The following is an 18,289-nucleotide window of genomic DNA, read 5'->3' as shown; positions in this document are numbered from 1 at the left end:
GCATTCTTTCCTTAAACAACCATTGGAAGCAAATATGGAAAAATACCATCACTTGAGCTAGACGGAGGCACCCAGGTGTGTGTTATGTACGGAGTGAAGGTTAAAATACTGCTGATAGCGGAGCTGCTGCTGCTGATGGTAGTGATGGAGGTGGTGGTAAAGTTGATGGTGATGATGCTCCTGGAGATTTCTAAACCTAAAGTCTACCTGAGTGTGCACTTAAATACTCCAGGAGAGACCTGTAGGAACAGGGACCCCCTATCTTGGATTCTACCTGCAGGAGAGGTGCCTCCATTAGTTTGGAGGCCCAGGCCCCCCACCTCACTGCTGTTTTCAGGGATGGGGCCCTGACCTTCTGGTTTCCCAAGGAGGCAGGAAGGAGTGTGATGGCCATGCTGAGGGGAGCGGTGCCTCTGTACCCTGCTACCTGGACAGAATCAGGAGTTAGAGCCCACGGAGAATGTGAGGATGTGGCCTTGGCTGTTTCAGGACAGAACTGGAGGCCCTGGGGTTTCTATCCCATCTCCTGCACCAACTCCCATTTTGCCATCCCCAGGAGGGCTCTTGGGACCTCTGCATCCAGCCTTTTCACTCAGCATACACAGTCTCATGGATTCTGAATTGGGGCCCTTTTCCACAGGCTACCTGGCCTGAGTGGCCCCCTGGGACCTGGGAGGCAGCAGCGCTGGACCTGCAGCGCCTCTCCTCTAGGCAAGAGGGCCACAGGGCTCCCCTAGGGGCCCCAGTGTCAACAGTGAGAGAGACAGTGTTGTGTGTACTTGACATTTCTCCCTCTCCCTGCATCCAGCTTTCCCGAACCTGAATATTTACAGTCGGGACCTCTCTGAACTTGCATGCACTTCAGTCACCTGGATTGCTCAAATGCCGGAGGCTCTCTGCTAGTCTACAGGGGCCCGCCTCCAGCTGGAGACCTGGACAGGTTTTAATTGGTTTGATTGCAATCCTCATCCCTCCAGCTGGGTCTCAGATCTTGAGCATTTGAGACAAGGATTGGGGAAATTGTTTCTGAAATTGAAATCAAGTAACAACATTAGCAGCGGCATCAAGGGAAGAATCTCCTAGAAAATACAGTTAGCTACTGACTGCAGAAGGGCCCTGGGCTGGGGGAGGGGCAGCCAAGCAGGTGTGTTCCTTCTGGGACCTCCTTCTGGGGCAGGGGCACTGGGCCCCAGACAGTCTCTGTCAGTGACTGGTGAGGATATGTGGGCCATTTCTGCCCAACTCTGGACTCCTTCCCCTCTTTGCTCTCCTGCAAGGGGCTGGCCTAGACTCTTACAGGTGCATTGAGGCCTGTTTTCCCTCCACCCCCAGTCCTACTCCCTCTTCTTTCTCTTTCCAAGGCATTTTTTTAGGGGCTGGGGGGACAGGACAGTGACAAGATGTGCCTCTGACAAGTCTGTGGTCAGGCTGGGTGGGGACCTGTGAAGAGACCCCATGAAGCCAGATTCAGCCTATGGCATCTCATTTTCCACCTAATATAGTAATCCAGTTGGAAAAGAGTTCTTGCAGAAAAATGATCATTTCAAAATATAAGGAACCCATTATATGAAGAGCAAAGCTTTAAAGTCACATTTGTGGAAAGTGGGAGCTTTATGATTATGATTTAATGGTCCATAAAGTGAATCAGAGACAGGCAGAGTTTAGTTTGCAAAGAACACAGTAGATCTCAGGGACGTGGTCCACTAAGCCGAGGACAGCAGCCCCAGCTCCCTGCAGGATCCTGACCCTTTATCCTCAAGTCCCAAGCCCCAAGCCCCAACCGCTGGAGCCATTCTGCTCCTCTCAGGTCCAGGCTAAGGACACAGTGCAACAGAGGAAGAGCTTCAGATAATCTCCCTGAAGATGTCCCTTGAGAGGACATATCAGCCACCAGCACCTTCAGGTCTCACAATATTTCCCTCTCCTTCCATTGGCTCCTGTCACTCACACTCAGGACAGCCCAGCCCCTCCCCTACCGTCCATGGGGTCTGTCTAACATGCATGCTGGATGGGTGTCTGTCCTTCCCTCATGGTGCAAACAGAGAGGAGGCCGTGGGCTGTGTGGCCTGTGGCTCTGCAGGACATCATGACCAGGAGATGGGCCCAAGGCTGATCTGAGATGGGCAGGGAGCTGACCAACACCTAAACAGATGCTGTCCTTGATCATCCATATTTCCCAGCCTGCAGCCATGAGGGCTTATGTCAAGCCAGGCTGCTCATGACCCCAGCAGCTAACCCTGGCGGTGTTCCTGGAAGCTTCTCTCTGTGACCTGGGCATGCCCTTGGTCACAGGGTGTTTGGACCAAAGACAGCAGATGAGCCTGAACACCATGAGGCTGACCAGCCTGAATCACCTGCCCACAGGACAGGAGGATGAGAGGAAGACCTGCCTATGAGTCAACCTGTCCGAGAGTAGTAGTGGGTTGACTCAGGCACACCCCCATGACAGGGGCCTCCAGGCTCAGGGTCAATGAGGAGTGGAGAGCAGTGCTCGGAGGGCCCCAGGGCCCCTGAAAATGGAGTCATCTGGAAAAGATCTGACAACTAGAGACAGGATTTTTCAAAGAAATAAAGGAAGGACCATGATGCATAAAAGGAACAGAAAATTATAAATCAAAATATTCATAGCAGCGCTAGTCACCATCACCAAAAGAATCCATCAGGGATGAAGGGAAAAACAAAGTGGTTTACCTTCAATCAGAAGATACTCTCCAGTCTTCCAAATACTTCACTCTTCAGTCTTCACAGAATACTCTTCAGTCTTGAAAAGGATGGAAGCTCTGACCCTTGCTACATGAAGGAAGCTCGAAGACATCATAGTAAGTGAAAGAAGCCAGACACTAAGGGGCAAATGGATGGTCCCACTCACAGGGAGTCCTTAGATTACTGGAATCCATGGAGGCCAAAGGAGAATGGTGGTTGTCAGGGGCAGGGGGAATGGGATGTGGAGTTGTCTAATGGGGACCATAAAAGGTTTGTGTTGATAAAAGGTTTTGGAAATAGTGACGAGTGCACATTATGAATGTCTTTAATGACACTGGGTCCTGGCCTCGCATGGGTCTCTCAGAACCACCCTCCACTCACTGCGCCCCCCCCCACCCCCCGCCGCCCCGCCAGGTGCAGAGGAGGGTCCACGGCTTGACTGACAACCTGAATCCGAGTCTGAGGCTCAGTGCCTAGGAAACTGAGGGGTGGTGGAGTACACAGGGCGAAGGGAAGCAGAGACACTCTGCGGTGGGGCCAGCCAGGCTGGACTGAGCTTCACCCCACGGATGCGTCTGGAGTCCCAGCTGCTCAGTGATCTGCCCGCTCGCTTTGCCACCCTCCGCTCCCGCCCCTGCTGCCCTCCCCTCCCCGGGCCTCCGCGGCTCCCCCCACCGCAGCGCATCCTCGCCCCCTCTCCAGCCGCCCCCCTCCCCCGGGTTATTAATATCCGGGCCGGGCGTAGGGCCGCCGCGCATTCCCAGCTGGCAGCTGGGCAGGTGGCGCCGGCGACAGGGGCCTGGGCGCAGAGCGCGGCTCCGCGGGTGAGAGCAGCGGGCGGGCTCCCCTCCACCACGCGCCCCTGGGAGCCCCCACGTCCTCTGCGCGCCCCTACCGGGTAGAGCCCTCGGAAAGGTTCCCGTGCAGCGCCGAGTGTTTGGAGACGCTTTGCGACTAAGCGCCCGTCCAGAGCACGACCCCAGGGGGCTCGGCGCCCGCACCTGACGGCCCGGTGACGGAGGTGGGCGCAGGCACAGCGAGGGTGCGGGGCGGGAGAAGGGGCCGGGACCCTCCCGGGGGCGGGGCGCCCTCCCCGCTGGCCCGCACAATCCTCGGCAGGATCGCTCGGCCACGAGGCCCTCCCAGCGGACCCCCGGGAGATGCGCGGCGCTTCGGAGGGTGGAGAGGGTGAGGTGTGCGCGGTGGGCTCGGCGGCTGTTTCGCGTCCCTCCTGGGAGGTCCTCCGCCGGGTTCGCGGCAGCCCCTGCGGGAGGGCTCTGGAACCCGGACCCACTGGGGGCTGCGGCCGCGGAGGGCGCCTCGGGCCGGTAGGAAGGATCCCAGCTCCCCTCGTCAGACCCGAGGCTGAGCCAAGTCCCACGGGCAGGGGGCCTAGGACAGCGTCTCTGCACCCAGCTTGCCCTTCTGCACCGAGGGCTCAGTTGGACGCCCCGAGTTTATCCATGTTAGTGCGAACGCTGTACCTGTAGAGGGAAAAAACCGGGAACCAGCTTTATCCGGCCACATTATCCCTGGATGTGGGGAGACTGAGCAATAAAGGGGCCTCTCCTCTCATTCAGGTATTCAAGTTTTAGGTCTTTTTTTTTTCTCATGAGGGTAGTTTTCATACAGTAAGCACGGGTCATGAGTGTGCAACTCCAGGAGTTTTTACATGTCCGTAGTCGCTAAGTCGTGACTGACTCTTTGGGACCCCATGGAATGCATAGCCCGCCAGACTCCTCTGTTCATGGGGAGAATACTGGAGTGAGTTGCCATGCCCTCCTTCAGGGGATTTTCCCAACCCAGGGATCAAGCCCAGGCCTCCCGCATTGCAGGCGGATTCTTTCCCATCTGAGCCACCAGAACACCTGTGTAACTAGCGCCACATGAGGACGTAGCAAAAGTCCATTCCCCGGAGTGCTCTCGAGCGCCCCCTACCAGTTGACACCCTCTTCAACCACTCATAGAGGTTTTGCCTCTTCCCCAGCTTCATTCAGGTAAAGGGAATTACAGTGTGTACTTTTTGGGTGCGGTTTCTGTTTCAGGCCCCCCACCCCCACCCCACTCAACAGAGCATATTTGAGTTTCATCAAGTTGTTCAATAATTTCATTTTCTTCATCGCCTTGGAGCATTTTTATTGGGGGGGGGGGCGGTCACAGTTTCTTTATCCATACTACTGTTCATGGACGTTTGGGTGGTTTCCAGCTTCTGACTGCTATGAACGTTCTCACTCTTGCTTTTTGCGGCCATTTGCCGTCTATGGGGTCGCACAGAGTCGGACACGACTGAAGTGACTTAGTAGTGGTAGTAGCACTAATTTTTCTTGGCATAAATCTAGGAGTAGAATTGCTGGATGAGAGGACAGACGTGTGTCCAACTTTACTAAGGGTGCCAGATTGTTCGCCACAAGCGGCTGCACTGTTCTTGTCCTCTGCTAGCAGTTCAGGAGTTCCTTTCCTTCATGTCTTCCCAGCAGTTTTACGAATTTCCTGTTGAAATTGTGTCGTTGTTTTTTTTTTTCTTCTTTCAGTTGAGTCATTGGTCTTCATTGATTTGTAGTTCTTTCACATATTTTGATTACTAGTTCTTTGTCTGATATGTGTCTTCTGATCATCTTTTCCCAGTCCATGGTTTACATCTTTTACTCTTTCAGTGAAGTTTTTAATTTTCATGAAATCCAATTGGTGGGTCTTTTACTGCAAGTATTTTTTGCCCTTTTTTTTTTTTTTTTGAGAAATCTTTGTTTACCCACAGTCGTGCAGATATTCTCCTATATTTCTTCCAAAGCTTGATTAATTAATTGATTTAATCTATTACATACAGGTACACAGTCCACCTTGAATTGTTTTCTTGTGTGGTAGGAGATAGGAATCAGGTTTATTTCCCCCATGTGAATAAAGGAAGATTATGAGGGCTTTCCCCTCTTTATCTAACATATTTTCCTATTTGAACTTTAAAGTTGGCAGATATTACTTTTGCAATCTGAACAAAATGTATTTTTTAAAAACATACAGGAGATCTATATGGGGAGGAAGACACAGGGGTCAGCCTGGCTTCCCTGCCCTTCACGGATGAGGAAGTGAGAAGGCCTAGTGAGAACTCCTGGTTCATCCAGGAGTGAACCATCCTGGTTCATGCCTGCTGTGCTCTGATTTTCAGGAAAGGCCATCTAGCTGAGAGGCCTTTGAACTTGCACCGTGGCCCATGGTGGGAATGCTACTGGGGCATGCATGGGGAGCAACTGGTCTAGGTGGTTCTCTGGTCCCCCTGGATAGCTGGGGAACTGAGGCAGGGTGTTAGAGTTCTGCACGGACAGTCCCCAAGGGGGCGTCACAGTTGGTGAGCACTGTCCCCGTGCAGGCCTCCCCAGCCTGGTGGGAACTGTGGCTTCTTATGGCCTCCTGGGAGTGGGAAGGGAAGGGGTGCCTGACCTACATCTTTAATGAGCATCCTCTCCCGCAGGACAAGCTTGTTGCCCACAGATGCCCCCTCTCTACCTGAAGGAGCAGCAGGCCCCAGCCCGAAGCCCAGTGTGAAGTGGCAGAGATGGCGCTGAGCCCAGAGCCATCAAGCAGGTTCCCGGTGCCAGCTACAATGGGCAGCGCCATGCCCGAGCTGCCTGGTGCCCTCAATGCGTCCCTCAACAGCTCATTGGCTAGCCCGACGGAGCCCAACTCCCTGGAGGACCTGGTGGCCACGAGCACTATCGGAGTGGTGCTCTCGGCCATGGGCGTGGTGGGCATGGCAGGCAACGTGTACACGCTGACGGTCATGTGCCGCTTCCTGCACACCTCTGCCTCCATGTACGTCTATGTCATCAACTTGGCGCTGGCGGATCTCCTCTACCTGCTCAGCATCCCCTTCATAGTAGCTACCTACATCACCAAGAGGTGGCACTTCGGCGACGTGGGCTGCCGCGTCCTCTTCAGCCTGGACTTCCTGACCATGCACGCTAGCATCTTCACCCTGACCCTCATGAGCAGGGAGCGCTACGCCGCCGTGGTGAGGCCCCTGGACACAGTGCAGCGTTCCAAGGGCTACCGCAAGGTCCTGGCACTGGGCACGTGGCTGCTGGCACTGCTGCTGGCACTGCCCATGATGCTGGCCATCCGGCTGGTCCGCAGGGGCCACAAGAGCCTCTGCCTGCCAGCCTGGGGCCAGCGCACCCACCGTGCCTACCTGACGCTGCTCTTCGGGACCAGCATCGTGGGGCCTGGCGTGATCATTGGACTGCTCTACGTCCGCCTGGCCCGGGCCTACTGGTTGTCACAGCGGGCCTCCTTCACGCAGACGCGACGGCTGCCCAACCCCAGGGTGCTCTATCTCATCCTGGGGATTGTGCTGCTCTTCTGGGCCTGCTTCCTACCCTTCTGGCTGTGGCAGCTCCTTGCCCAGTACCGCGGGGGCCCACCGCTCGCTCCCCGCTCCGCCCGCATTGTCAACTACCTGACCACCTGCCTCACCTATGGCAACAGCTGTGTGAACCCCTTCCTCTACACGCTGCTCACCAAGAACTACCGTGACTACCGCCAACGCTCGCTCCACGGCAGGGGCACCGGCGGGCCTGTGGGTGTCCGCAGCTTCCCGCAGGGCCACACCCACTGCCAGCGTGGCTCGGGTCGCTCCGTGTCCTCCAGCAGCCAGCAGGCCACTGAGACCATCGCACTGTCCCAGGCGATCCCCAGGAGTCTCTGCGTCTGAGAGTCCCCAGCCTCCCTGTGGGCCCTGGGGGTAGGCTGTGGGGAGTGGCCCCTGGAGCCCAGGTCCCTCCTGGACCACCCTCCCCACTGTCTGCCGCCCTTCCCCAGTCCTCTTCCAGAAAGCTCCTTGCTATCCCTCACCCCTCACTCCAGCTCCATCAGAGCAGCTACTTTCCTCATAATGCCCAGAAGTGCTCCCTACCCTGTCCATCTGTGAGGGTCTGCAGGAGGCTCGGGCCCAGGGCCAGCTCCTAAAGACCGTGGTGAGTGGAGTCTTCACCGGCCCCCTGCAGACTTGAGTGCATACCTGACCGTGTCGCCGCACAAGCTGCCTGCGTGGGACCCTCCTCCTGGCACAAGCGCGGCCCCGGTGGCACCCATTTCTCCCAACTGCCATGTGGTTCCATCCCTCACAGCTTCAGCACCTGGAACAATAAACGCTGAGCTCCCTGAGCCTTGTCTGCCACAGCAGTGTGGGTGAGGTATCAAGGGAGGCAGGACCCCCAGGACGTTCTCCTTGGAGGAACCCATCTGCCTGACCAGGGAGGGGACACGTCTGGCCATTCAGCCTTCCTGACATGATGAGTGGGTGCCATCCAGCCTGAGCTAGGCCCTGGGTGTGGGGCCTGAGACCCTGGGGCGAGTGAGGCAGGGAGCCCCCAGCCTCAACCTGCTCAGGGAGGATGGGTGGCTGGGACATCAGTCTAGGGCAGGAACTTGGAGCTCAAACTAAAACCATGAGCCAGAATTACTCTCCCATTTGCAGCTCACCTGCCTTTCCCTCCCCAGACCTTGGGGGGATGGGGGGGAGTGGATCATATACAATGCATGTAGGGGATTATCTCATGCCTCCTGTGTACAGCATCCCAGTTGGACCTCCTATGGACACCAAGACCATCAAGCCCTGCCCACAGAGAGCCCACTCACAGGGAAAGGTTTTGGACCTACCCCAACCCCTATCCCACACTCCCGCGACCAGTTCACTCCACACTGGGCCCCTAATTCACATCCCACATCTGGGCCCCAGCCACGGCTGCACACACCTCAGACTCAAGGCCTTGACTGGATCCTAATGTGTGGGCAGGTGGAGATCTGGCCCCTAATTATGGAGTGTGAGGCTACTGGCCCCACTTGGGACCCCCAATGTTTTGGGAAGAAAACAGCCCAAAGTTTGTACCTTGATCAAGGCCCCATGTCTCTGTTTCCTGAATCCTGATTCCAGGATGTACCCAGAAGGCCCCAGACTTGGAAAACAGAAACCCTCCCCTACCCTGAGTGTCCCTGCAATCCCCACTCATCTGCACATGTGAAGGTGTTCTTTGCACTATTTCTTGGCATGATACTGAAGAACTTACATTTTTGGCCCCAAATTTAAGACCTGAGTGCCCTCGTTAATGCTCCCAGCTGATCTTCTACTGCCAGGCCTGAGACAGCTGCGGGGGCTGTCTTCCCACTTCCCACTTAGAAGTGCCCCCACCATCCTGCCAGCCTCTGGGGAGCCTCATGATAACACCCTGAGTGTTTCAGAGTGCTTAAAAATGTCCAGCAGGCTCTCATGCCTATGTACTCACGCACACAGCCACGTGGAGACTCCTACTGGCCTACTATGGCTTGGCCAACCTCCCTGGACCCACTGCTCACAGCCCCTCCCTCTCCCCTCACCACAGGCCCCCAGGACTCACCAGTCAGGGACCGGTGATTTATGGAGGCCTAGTCTGGCTCAAGACCCACAGTCATCAGCCCATCGGGCACGGTGCCTGGCCCTTGGCAAGCCGGAGAGCAGAGAGCCCTGGGGTGAGGGGCCAACTGGGGTGAGCTTGTGTGTGGCTAGAATAGGGCTCTAGAAGCAGGTTAGGGCTCCTGTTCAAATGCTACAGCTTTATAGGGGGAGTTTTACACCATAAAACTCATCCACTGAAAGTACAAGTAATGATTTTCACTGAAAGGACAGAGTCATGTAACCAACATCCCAGTTCAGTCTCGGGGCATCTGTCAGGCCGGGTGTGCGTGCTCAGCCATGACTGACTGTTTGTGACCCCATTGGACTGTAGAGCCCGCCAGGCTCCTCTGTCCTGTCAGGCAGGGAGCTCCAAAGAAATCAACCAATAGGGCAGACGTATAAATATTAAAAGGTTCTTTAAAGGAATTGGCATAGTGATTAAGGGACTGGCATGTCTGGGATCCATTGGCGGGTGGGGCAGCAGGCTGGCAGGCTGGAAACTCAGGGAGAAGATACTGCAGCCTTGGGGCAGAATTCCTTCTTTCCCAGAAACCTCCGTTTTTGCTGGAAGACCTTTAAGCGCCTGGAGGAGCCCCACCCACCATGTTCCGGGAACAGACGCCCTTCTGTAGTGTGGGCAGAGCTGAATGTGCCCCCGTGGATGAACACGTGTTGGTTGTGGGCATTTGAGGTGCTTCCACCTTTTCCCTAAATGAACAGGGCCACCATGACCACCCGTGGGGCCACGTGTCTGCCACCCCTCCAGCCGCCCTGCGTGAGGGTTCCTGGTCTCCTGGCTTCTCCATCCTGCCCACCCTGCCCTCACTCTGGGCAGGCACCGTTTTATGACAAAAGAGCAGCTGTTCTGGGTAAACTCGGATTCGAAACAGGTGGCTCTGTGATGGCGACCGTCTCTCAGAGTCACGTGTCTGCAGGGCTGGGGCCCTAGGCCTCGCTCAATGGGTGGTGGCAGGCTAGTGGGGGCAGGGGCACCCCCCCTTCCCATCCGCATCACCTTGGCTTCCAACAGGAGTGAGTCCAGGCTTCCCTACCTCCAGCTCTGTCCCAGGAACCTGGGGCATCCCCACCTGGTAACGTGTACCGAGGGAGGGGCAGCCGGCAGGGCCCCTCAGGAGAAGGGGACATCATCATGGCCACCTTCACTGTGGGCTGTCCTGGTTCTACGGGTCATCTGAACCCTTATGACCAGTTTCCCATGTCCCCAGAAAGGCACTGGATAGGTCACCACCCTATCCCCACGACCTGGGGAAGGCCCTGACCAGGTCTCCTGTCCCCTGTCCCCAGGAAGACACTGACAGGCACACCCACAGGCCTCATATCCTGCTGGGAGGATGGGGCTTCTCCAAGTGCCGAGTATTTTCCAATAGTTCAAAGGCAGTGAGGAGGGCTTCGAACCCGGGGTTTGCTGTGCAAATTGCCTTGTGTTATCTGGAGCTTAAGACCATAGGGCTTTGCTGGAGATCTGCTGGTGTGGACACCATGGGAAGCAGTGCAGATGCCATGGGACCAGGTCATAGGGAACACAGCCAGGGAAGCCCCAAAGTGATGTTCACCTCTGGGTGCTGGCACCCTCTGACCTTAACCCCCACACACCCCAACCACAGTTGAGGCCTGTGGTGAGGGGCCTTGTCCTGGGGTGGGCTGCTCCCTGCCTGCCTCCTGTCCCTTCCCTGCCTGCCCCAGAATCTCAGTGGCACCCCCACAGGTGCCACTGGGCCTGGGCCTCTGCTCAGGCATCCTTCCCCCATTGTCAGGGTCCCCAGTGACCCAACAGTCTGCACTGGACATCCTGGATGACAGCCTCTGCTCCTCCTGAGCAGGGGACCACCAGGCTGTGCACGGAGCTGCTTTATACATGCAACTGGGGAGAGAGGGAGCGGGACACGGGCCACCACTCCAGAAAATGGTGACAGTGTCCCTCTCACTCTACAAGCATCAGCTCAGCAAACTGAGCTCCTGAAACCAGGTGGAGGTCTCCCCTGGGGCCTCCGCCCTGCTGGGCAGAGGGGCCAGTAGGGGGTGTGGAAAAGGCGGGAGGGAGAGAGGGAGGAGCAAAGGGGAGGGGTGAGGGAAGAGAGGAGGAGGGGATGGAGGAGAGAGGAGTGGGAGGGGGTGGGGAGTGAGTAGGCAGGATGGGAGGTGCAGCGGGAGCTCCTCTCCCACAGCACAGGATGTCAGGAGCTAAGAGGAGCTGCTGTCTGAGTCCAGCCCGGGCCTCCAGGGCAGCGGTGGTTAGCAGTGGGGATGAGCAGGCTGTCGACTGTCTGATGGATGAGCATTCAGGCTGAAGGTCACTCAGGGTGATGGATGAGGTCTCAGCATTTAAATGCCAGCCACCCAACCTCCAGACTTGCAGATGAGGAGGCCAGGCCAAGGCCAGGCTCAGCCCACGGTGCTCCTGACAAGGCACCACTGCACTGACTTGGGTCCCTGACCACTGCCCAGGGCCACCCCCAGCCCCCACCCTGCATCAGGGGAACGAATTTCTTTTCAGAGAAGATTGCTGGGATCCCTCTGTGAAACACTAACTGTGCTCCAATGGAATGTTTTGTGAATATGGATTTTGTTCCAGCAGGGTTCCCATGAATCTGGGTTAATAGGGTGCAGGCTGGATGGGGAGGTCTTTGCTGGGGTTGGTGCATGAAGCTCGTTTAGAAGACCTTGGGCACAGAGCCATGGGGACTGGGTGCCCAACTGCATGAGGGCCAGGCCTATGGGCATGTCTCCCCATCCCGTCTTCACCCCCTGCACCCTCTACCCTGAGTTTTCCCACCCCACTCCCCTCAGTTCCTATAGCAAAAACAAGGAGTGGGGACAGTGATCAGGCAGGCTGTGGGGCCTGCGACTAGGACAGTGGTGGCCGGCACCCACTGGGGAATGAATGAGTATATGAATGGACAAACTGTGTCCCTCTACTAGGGACCTGCTGCCCTCTCATATTCTGTCGTCTGTCTTCCCGGAGATGGTGGAAGGGGGAAGGAACCAGGGGCGGATGAGTGCACAGCCGAGTTCACAGCCAAGCTCACAGGAGGCAGAGGCATCCAGGAGCCTGGTGGTGGAGCCCCAGGGTGATGGATTTACCAGGTGCAGGCACATTCCTGCCCCGCAGGCCGGACAGTTTCCAAGAGGCTCAGCCTTGGCAGGGATTTGGTTGCTGACCCGCGGTCTTTTTCAGACCCAGGAGAGTGGCCTGTCCCAGTCCACAAACTTGTGCCCTGAGTCCCTCCCTCCAATCTCCCGTGGGTCCCCGGGGTAGGAGGTGGAGAGAGCCCAGTTCTTGCACCAGCACACAGAGCGCTCAAGTCACTGGGCTGCACGCCCAAGACTGCCGCACTTGGTGTAAATTTCTCATCAACAAAGAAACGCACACAGTGCAAAGTTTCCGCTACTCCTAATTTTTTCAGGAACTCATTCTTTGGGAATCGGATTGCACCTACAACCAGTAGACACCGCTGTTTACCTGCCCAGGGAGCTCTCTCTGCTTTTGTAGACCATCCTTATCAAATGGAGTTCGGGGGGTGGGCAGTACCAGCGACAGTAGCCCTGCCTGGTAGGGTAGCCCAGCCAATTTGTAGAGACCTGAACTCTGACCTGATTCCACGCCTGAACACACCCACCTGAAGGGCCAGGCTTGGGGGGCAGGATGCTGGGGCTCCTTTCCATCCTGGAGAAAGCCCTCGGCTCACAGGCACCTCCACTTACATACCCACCAGGCAAGAGAGAGGAGGGAGCTCAGCCAGCAGAAGGTGGGAGCCCCTACCCCAGGCAGGGGGTGGGGATGGCCAGAGTCTAGCCTGGGCCCTATACACCCACAGACCACCAAACTGGGAATCGGAGAGCCTCAGGGCCACCTGCAGGAGCAGGTTTTTCCATTGGAATTCCAGACAGATGACGCTCTGAGCAGGAAGACCGAGAGGCTGCCAACAGCCAGCAGCCAAGAGCACCAGACTCCTGCCTCTCCCAGGCTGGCCAAGGGCCCAACCCCACGCAGGGGGTGGGGTGGGGGGTTCTCCTGGGCCCAAGCGAGGAGAGCCCCATCCCCTGAGCTGCCCAGGGCGGGCCCCCAGGCAGGACAGCTCTGTCCTGCCACCTTTCCCCTCCTGGAGCTGTGGAGACGGAGGCATGGTGGGCCTGAGTGCTGAGTGGGATCAGAGCCAGGAGGCAGCTGGGTGTTCGGCGGCCCAGGAACTCCAGTCCACCCCCTCTGCCCTTCCTCCATGCGCAAATTCCCTGGTCCCCCAGGAGGGCCCCTCAGCGAGCTCACCATTGGGTCATTTTTTTTTTACAAAATTCTCTTTATTCCCACTTCAGCTGAGGAACCAGGCCACGCGGGATCCACAAGGAGCCAGGAGCACCCATCCTCGGCTCGGTGGGTCTATTCCCCTTTGCCCTTCATGGCCTGAGGCACCCCACAGTGTGATTGAAAGCCCAGAGCCTGATCTCAACCCAAAACTGTGTGTCAGTGTGAAATACCGAGGCTGCCTGGGCATCAGAGTTGGCTGCCCTGTGCCAAGATTCTTCCCCAGGGCCGCGACAAGTCGAGGCCAGGCCTGGGGCCTGATGGGGGATGGGGAACCTCCATTTCTGCCCTTGGTCTCCCAATGTTCCCCACTCCTCCCCCCATCCTGCATCCTCCCCAAGCCGCAGCAGCTGGGCAGAGCTAGGATGGACCATGTGTGCCCCACGATACGCCCCGCTGGGCAGTGGGCAGCTGAAGCCCGGGAGACGTGGCCAGGAGGTAGTCCTGGTGCGTGAATGATTACAGGGACGAGGGAGGTGCTGAAGGAGTAACATGAGCCCGCGTGCCCACCTGTGATGGGCATGGGGGGGCTGCCTGAGCTGACAGTGAAGTTGGGGTGCCAGCTGGGGTCTCCTGGGCAGGACCTGAACCTGGCTGAGGGGTCCGGATCCCCCTCTGAGGGGTCTGTGCCTGAAGCCCATCCCCAGGGGGCAAGACCCAGGCACCCTGGATGCAAGGCCTCAGCGAGGGTTCCGAGGAGCTGGTGGGCATGGAGGGTGGGGGGTCCCCAGGAAACAGCGACCCCACCCCCACCCTGCACTGTCCTCAGAGACACAGGCACAGGAGAACACGTGATAGGGCCCACACGGGGTCTCACTGATGAGACGGCTCATTATGTCAACCTCGCAAACAAAGAATAAATCACAGTGATCCGTGAGACTGACCAAATTGCCCAAACGGCGTCCTGTTATCTCACTGGCACCTATCTTCTCAAAGCTGCGAGATCACCAGATTCCAGACCTCCAGCTAGGTGACCATCCCTTCAGACAATTTTTCACTGGTGGGGTATAAGAAGGACTCTGTCAGAAAGAGAGAACACTGGTTCTCCTAAAGAGCCAGTCACCCTCTCTTTTCTCTCTAATAAATTTCCTTTTCTTGCCTGACTACCCCGCTCACTCTTTTTCTCTGCACTCACCTTACAACACCCACGGCTCGGCCCCTACTCCCTGCCACATCCCCCTCACCCCACAAACCTTGCTAGTGCCTCGGAGTCCCTACAGGGCAGAGAGAGGGGCAGGTTTGGCTACATGGGGTGGGCAGCGAGGGTGTTGAGGGGCCAGGGACTCTGGGAGCGGGCAGCAGGTATAAGCACATGGCCCGCTTTTCCTGGGAAGGAGGTCTTGGTCCAGGACCCACCTTGGGTGTGCAGAGATCCTGGACAGCATCTACCCACCTCCCCTTCCTCTCCTCTCCCTCCTCCTCCTCCTCCCTGTTCACCAGAATTTTTCAGGAATGAGGTCCTTCCTGAGTGCCCTGCAGCTGTCTGTTCTTTATCAAGGGGAATGAGAGGAGATGAGTAGGTGCCCCCCATGTCTAGGAAACCCAGGGACAGTTGGCAGGGGCAAGGGGCTCAAGCTGGGCACCTGGCCAGGTGTGTGGCCACAGCAAGATTCCAAGCCCCTGCCTTCTGGGATCACTGGGATGGAGGGTAGTAGCCATGACTCCCAAGCTGCAGGTGGAAGTGGTGTCCCTGATGGCCTCAGGAAGGGGGGCTGACCTGCACCCCCAGCTCCACTGGGATCTGCTTGGCCTCAAAGGTGCTGAGACGGAAGGAACATCAAGGTGGGGCCACAGATCTGCAGGAGACAGAACACAGCCATCCACCCTCATCTAGACTCTTCCCATTACTCTGCAGGGCACGGTGTGCTGGCCAGCACTGGGGGTTCAGGTCCCCAGGGGTGAACAATTACAGAGGGATAACTAGGGGGCGGGGGGCACTGGGATGGTAGACGCCTGGAGGGTCTCTTCCGGAGAGGAATGGGGGCACTACACTTCTCCTGAAACTCAAGATCAAGATAAGAAACTGGTATTTACATGTCAGTGCATCCAAGGAGACCCCGAGATGGGTTGGATGTGGACTGAGGATGTCTCCCTCTTCCCCGGGGCCACCAGGAGTCTCCAGCCTGGAGTTTCACTGAGGTCTGGTTCACTGGTATTCTCCCCTGCTTGGCCTCAATCTGCTATTCCATCTCATCTGCTTTACTGCTTTGTAATTTGTCAATGTGTCTCAGACTGTACACATGCTAGAGGATAAAATCTTGCTGCCCCCACCTGCTGCCCCTCCCCTTCCACCCCAGCCCCTCCTTTCCAGGCTGAGCACTGCCAGGGCCCAGAGTTTGGTGTGACTGGCTTGGTTTCTGGAAGATGCTGCGTCACTGGGGACTCACATCACTAGAGTCTTAGGTCCTTGGTCTCCTAGTCTCAGGGATGAGCAGAAGTGTCCCCACACCCCTCCTCCCTGTGAAAACCTCTAGAAGGTGTGGGAGGCCCTGAGATGCTGTGACTTCAGATGGCAAATGAGCCAGTACCCAGTGGGCAGGGCAGAGATGCCACCAATTAGGGGGCTGGCAGTGGGGACCACTTCCCTAGACAGCATGAGCAAACCCTCAGCACAGCCCATAAGGCCCACCCAAGGCCCCACAGTGCAAGCCCACAAGGTGCCTGGGAGTTGGTGCTGCCTGGGGGCTGAGGGCTGGTGGGGACTGGGGCGGCTTGGTCCCATTCTCATGTGAACACTGTGTTGGAGAGGAGAAAAGGGAAATGAAGTGGCTCCAGGATTAGAAGATCCAGACTGAGAACCAGCATGGATCCCAAGACCCTTCAAGGCGCTTCCAGTTGTAATTCGAAAGGGAACAGACAGACTGGTGTTTTGCTCTGGATCAGCCCTGAGATGGGGTGGACAGCTGTGGAGATTTCTGTAAATCCTCCATCCCTCCAGTAACAGCCCTGTGGCCCCTGCAACAACCCCCTGAAGCCACCGTCCCCTGCTCTGCAGCCCCTGCCCATGGGCCTCACACAAATCATGGGGATGGTACAGCCACGTCCTTCCTGCCTGCTCATGCTGATGCCTGGTCCTGCCATCTGTTGCTGCTGAGCACCTTCCAAGCCTTCCCAAATCCCAAGACCCTCCTCCTCCCAAGCTGCCCTGAGGCCTGGGCACCACTGCGCTGGACAAGGCATCAGCTGCACCTGCCCACCTGGTAAGAAGGCGGAGGTGCCAGGCTGTGAGCGGCAAAGCCAGCCTCAAGGTGGACACAAGTGACCCCACCCTCCCTGCTCTGGCTGAGCCCAACTCTCGCACAGTTGGTGGGGCCACACCTGCTCTGCTCCCTGGCACACTGCGGCCACTTCTGCAATTTCTTGCCCTTTTCTCCTGTGCAGGGCAGGAAAGGTAACTTGCAGCCTGAGGGAGGAAGGCCAGCTCAGGTACCATCCCACTGGGTCAGCTCCTGACCTGATGTCTTGGCTTCAACTCTCAGTGGGGCTCAGCCGTGTTCAGGCCTGGCCCTGGTGGCTGGCTTGCCAGCAGAGCTGGAGCGGCAAGCCCTTCTTTCCAGCAGTGAGACCAACGCTCACTTTCTTTGATTCAGACACTAAACACTTTTTAATAGGAAATAAGTCACTCAGCAGAGGGTATATCAGGACCCTCACTTCTCCCTGGAACAGACCACGTCCACCCTTGGTCAGGACCTCCCTGCAGGACTGAGGAGTTCACGAGGCCCCAGGTGAGCACTGCTGGGGGCCACCCAGCACGTGCACATACATCTCCAGGGCTTACACACTTTTTATTTAAATGAAGGACATTCTTGTTTTCGCCCAAATCTTTATTTCTTTGTCCAAGAACCTCTGTGATGAGTATGAAGAGGATAAGTAGCAAAGACTGTCAATGAAAACCAGTATCTTAGTTATTTCTAAAACACTTCAACCACAACTAAACCATCAGACCCACATCCGCCCCACCACCACCGCCCTGAGATGTGTGGGCCATGGAACACCCAGGGATGTCTGCCCATCCTCAGATTGAGGGTACAGCGTCACTCAGATAACTCAAAAGTTATAGAACAAAGAGAGGCCCGCACTGGGCTTTCCTATCAGAGGTCACAGCATCCCATTCTGAGACCAGAGCAACCAACCTCTGAAAAGCCAAAATGGGAGAAATCAGAGGACAACCCAGACGGGAGGAGATAGCTTTTCCTGTACAGAATGAGGCCGCTGGTCCAACCTAGAGACAGTGTGTCCAAGCATTGTGATCCTAAGGTCACCCCGGTCTGCCACCCAGAGCCTGGGCTTCATCCTTCCCAGACCTGCCCAAAGTCCTTTAGAAACAGGAACCACGATCCAGGCTTCTGTGGTGATGGAGGACCCACCACCCCATAACCTGTCGTCATGATCCAGAGGGGAGCACACGTCTTCGTCTGCACGTGAAAGCTAGGCCCCACGGCGCTGAGACATACACATCATCGCCCGCCGGCAGGAGGGACTCCCGGCAGACCAAGGTGCAGACCCAAGGGTCCCAGCTTCCAGACCCTCACTGAAGCCTTACGGGCCTCACAAGGGCTCATCCCAGGGTCCAGAAACTCTGCCCCTCCCTGTAGAAGCCCGATGGCTGCAGAGCTTGGGGAACCCGTGGGGCTGTGGTGGCCAAGGGTGCAGCCTTCTCTAACAGGGGGCAAGGGTCCACACTGGGTGGGCGGAGGAGAAGGTGCTGTGGTTCCTCCCGGGTCAGGGTGGCCAGGACAGTCCTGCCCCCACAGCCATTTCTGGGGCTCTCTCAAGGAGGGTGGAGCAGCAGGTACCCAAACCCCAGGCCGGATGCTTTGTGGGGCAGCCCTGAAACCTTGCCC

The 18,289-nt window shown here is 57.1% G+C and overlaps 1 protein-coding gene across 1 annotated transcript; it reads left to right on the top strand.

Annotated features, from left to right (window-relative positions):
• The first annotated feature begins 3,454 nt into the window (after positions 1–3,454).
• On the top strand, positions 3,455–9,550 carry UTS2R (urotensin 2 receptor). Its single transcript, XM_069543732.1, has 2 exons — positions 3,455–3,724; positions 6,167–9,550. The coding sequence occupies exon 2, from the start codon at positions 6,251–6,253 to the stop codon at positions 7,403–7,405; it is 1,155 nt and encodes a 384-aa protein (XP_069399833.1). The 5' UTR covers positions 3,455–3,724; positions 6,167–6,250; the 3' UTR covers positions 7,406–9,550.
• Positions 9,551–18,289: the final 8,739 nt, after the last annotated feature.

This window comes from Ovis canadensis, chromosome 11, assembly GCF_042477335.2.
Source record: "Ovis canadensis isolate MfBH-ARS-UI-01 breed Bighorn chromosome 11, ARS-UI_OviCan_v2, whole genome shotgun sequence".
In the NCBI taxonomy this organism is placed as follows: Eukaryota; Metazoa; Chordata; class Mammalia; order Artiodactyla; family Bovidae; genus Ovis; species Ovis canadensis.
This window is presented reverse-complemented; position numbering and strand designations above follow the sequence as displayed.